Source organism: Dermacentor albipictus, unplaced genomic scaffold (genome assembly GCF_038994185.2).
Source record: "Dermacentor albipictus isolate Rhodes 1998 colony unplaced genomic scaffold, USDA_Dalb.pri_finalv2 scaffold_30, whole genome shotgun sequence".
Lineage (NCBI taxonomy): Eukaryota > Metazoa > Arthropoda > Arachnida > Ixodida > Ixodidae > Dermacentor > Dermacentor albipictus.
In genome coordinates, this window is record NW_027225584.1 from 2,184,691 (window position 1) to 2,188,379 (window position 3,689).

The 3,689-nt window shown below is 49.4% G+C and overlaps 1 protein-coding gene across 1 annotated transcript; it reads right to left on the reverse strand.

The window, feature by feature from the left end:
• Positions 1-2,198: 2,198 nt before the first annotated feature.
• Positions 2,199-3,062, reverse strand: LOC135909868 (G protein pathway suppressor 2-like). Its single transcript, XM_065441902.1, has one exon. It carries the CDS (start codon positions 3,060-3,062, stop codon positions 2,199-2,201), a length of 864 nt encoding a protein of 287 aa, XP_065297974.1.
• Between the last annotated feature and the right edge of the window lie 627 nt (positions 3,063-3,689).

The following is a 3,689-nucleotide window of genomic DNA, read 5'->3' on the forward strand; positions in this document are numbered from 1 at the left end:
TAACCTAAGCGTCTCTTTCCCCTTTCAAGTACTTTCACGGGTCTTAAGCGGCAAAATCACGCTTTTACCGGACAGTGCAGCTCTTAAAGGGACTGACAACCCCGTATTCAGGGTACCCATCTTTTTGGGCGCAATTGGAAGCTTATACCGTCACAGTGTCGAATCATGAAGCGCTAACGCGGAAAACGCTGTGGAATATTTTACCAGAATTTATCCATCTGCAGTGAGGATGCTGTCGTTCCCTGGAAGCATGCTAAAAACGGCGATAGGTGAGCGTGATAGCAATTATATACGCCGGCCTTAGTTGGAGGCAGACAAGTGTGCCCATGCTGTAACAAAGTATCAGTTTGTTTGTCAACTCGAGGTTTCTGCCATTCATGTTATACGAATTTCTAAACGATTTCTGCCACAATAGCGACGTGTTTTCGTATAGTCCAAACGAAACCAATCGGATCGAACGCGAAATGGCGCCTTTACACGTCACGCGGCATTCAGCGTGTTGCTGTAGCCACGTGTGCGATGTTGATTTCCGAAGCATGAATAATGTGCGAGTGTCTAATAATATACGAACTCCAACTTTAAACGATAATTACGATGTTCTTAATAGCGGTCGGCTTCAGTACGGTGATTTCATAGAATACATCCGGATTACCACGATTTCGCCGCCATGTCTCGCTACTTACAGGTTCTTGAGACTTTCTTTGCTAATTTAAAATCAAAATTCCTACTTAAATCGCGAACAGCGTGCGTGATTGTATCACTATAAGTCATGGTCATTTATTTCCATTAACGTCTCAAAACACGTTCTTTCCAGTGGTCAGTCCCTTTAGCGGATGCCGAATTCCCTTTAGCGGACAACAACGCGAACGGCGAGAAATTCAATGGGACATAACTGAGGCACATTAAATTCAGTTTATATTAATGAAGTGCGTTCATGCAATCGCAATACGGCCTCTGTTACCGTCAGAGGAGGCTTGGTAAGCTAGCGGAGACGCAAACAGCGAACCGCCGGCGGTGAAGCCCTCGTAAAGAGGTGCGCACCAGCTTGCCACGACGTCATGCATGTCGACAGCGTTCGCGCTCGTCCATAGTTAATGACTGATCGGTAAAAAAAAGAAACTGCCTCCCATACTAAAAGAATGAAATACAACCTAGAAAAGCTTGGAAAACGTTGCGCGTGCGAAAACGGCCGACGCACGAGAAAATACATAGAAGTCCATGGGGCCACTGTTATGTGCCGGTACTGAATATTCGCCGCAATTGAAAAAAAAAAACGCGAATTATTGATCTTGGTTTCCTTCCGCAACCTTTTCCCGCCAGTTGAATGAAGAAAGAAAGGCTTTATGTCCCTTTATGGATCGTCGCGGACTTTTACTGCACGTGTAAATGTCTTCAGCTGAATAATAATGGCTCTAGCATAGCTTGAGCGGGCTTATAAGCGCTATGAGCACCTTGCAATACATTCGTGGGGGGCAAAACCAGCAAGTGTTCGTCGCTTAGCCTTCGGACAGAGCTAGATAGTGCAGATGAAATCATCAGCTCCTGCACAGTGCGTGTAACACTCTGTTCTCCTCGTTTTTACCCCATATTTCTGGCGCTCTTTCAAGTATAAACGTTGCGAACTTTGGCGTCAACGTGTATCGACACTAACACTAGACGGAAGCGCCGTTTCGCCATTAGACAACGCTTCGCACAGGATTCATTGCCATGTGGGGTGAGATCTGCGTCAACATTTAGGCGTAGAAGAGCGCTGTGAAGAAAGCAACACTGCAATGAACGTCCGCTCGTTTGCGCCGCCGTGCAAGCGTTGCGACACTACCGCGACGCGACGCCTAGAATATTCGAGGCCTTCCTGGGGGCCGTTCCCTAAATACCCTGCATTCATTTATTTGCATAATTTTTTTCTTTAATTTAGGGCTTGAGTATTTATCATGCAATTGTCGAAATTGTATCCTCTAGATAAGGATTACTTTGCTTAGTTACTACAGAATTAATAAAGTTGTGCTGATTAGCTCGATTAACTATAGTGGCTAATGCGTTAGAGCAGCTTCAAGGCCATAGTCAAGGCTATCGAGCCAAACGATGAAATTTTTTCACAAATGCCTTTATTGTGAGAGCTGCACGAACAACTAGTTCAGCATAAGAGACTCGCTGAAACCAACAGTGGTCTCAGTGAAACTGCGCCTGTAGCTTCGATGTCACCGTAGGCCAGCGTCGTAGCTACTACCAAGACCACCACGAACCTGAGTTCCCGCACAGTAGAAGGGGCCGTGGCCGGGCGCGTACGCCGGCATCGGCATCGGAGCCCCGTACGCCGTCGAGCCGGGAAACTGAGCCGTGTACGCGTAGGGCTGCTGGGGCCAGAAGCCCCACTGAGGCGGCCTCCCTTGCTGGGAATACGACGATGTCGTGGCTTGCGGCCACGGAGGCCGAGGATACGGAGTCAGCTGTGGATTGAGCAGTGCCCGATGCAAGATGCCAGGTTGCTGAGGAATAGGTTGCGGCAACTGGTACGTAGCGTGCGCCTGGTTCACTTGCTGGATGCGGAGGTGTTGTGAGCTCGCCGCGGCAGAGTGCTGCTGCATCGCGGCGTTGTGCGGCTGCTGTTGATGGTACGGGTGGCTGAGCGCAGCCATCTCGTCGGCCTTCTTCTGAAGAGGCCGTTTGCGGGCGTCTTCTTCTTGCAGCACCTTCCTGAGCTGCGCGAAGAGCTGGTGCTTCTCCTCCTTGAGCATGAGAAGCTTCTTCTGCGCCTGCTGCAGCTGGTCGCGGATCTCCTCTAGCTTCATGGCGACCTGGCGGCGTTTCAGTTCACGCTCGCCTCGCGCTCGCTCCGTGGCAGCATCTGCCTCCTGTTCCTGCTTTTTCTTTTCCCGCTGTAGCATGATGTGCTTCTTGAGGGCGCCCCACATGGCCGGGTTCATCTTGGGATGTTCCACCGGCGCTGGCATGACGGTCGCACGGCCACCTGGGGGCGGGGTCGAACGTGACCGGGGCCCGCACTCACGCGGCGATGGTGGCTCGCTCGGTTTCTTCAGCTTTACTGCGCGTTCGGTCGACATCCTGAAGACAACGCGACAGCTCCCAATCTCAACCCCCTCTTGAGACCGCCGGGAACAGTGATGATGTCAGTGCCACTGCGAGCTTCCAAGTCCCACTGAGCGAAGAGCAACGGCATTCATCAGACACTTTCCCCACGTTTTGTCTTTTTGGAGGCAGATATTGCACTTCACTGACCTAAAGACAGGCATCGTATCGAATGTTCGTGAAACTGTTCCCTTATTCTTCCCAAAATGATCAGAAAGCACGATCTTTTCTTTTCTTTCTTGAGGAAGTTCGGATTCTTTTCTCTCTTCTTCTTCTTCTTCTCTCGTTGTAATTTGGGTGTGGAACAGTGTTACCGTTGGAAGAGCTTTAGATGTATCGATGCGGAGGCCACATACATAGGCCAATAAAATCGGGTAACTTTGTCCAGAACGAGAAAGTGGAGCTATGAGCATGTACTTTCTAGCACGCCATGGCATGAACTGTGTTCGCATGTTTAAAAATGTGACATTCGGGAGTTTATTAAGCATTCTAGCTAACATTGCATCGGTGTAAAATAAGGCTAATGCCTGGCAGGAAAAAAAAAAACATTCCACTAATGAAGCAGAACGGTGTAGATCCTAAGAAAGGATTCACGTTCCACG

Coding starts and splice junctions, on each gene's coding strand:
- LOC135909868 (XM_065441902.1), bottom strand. CDS start 3,062: ATGTCGACCGAACGCGCAGTAAAGCTGAAGAAACCGAGCGAGCCACCA.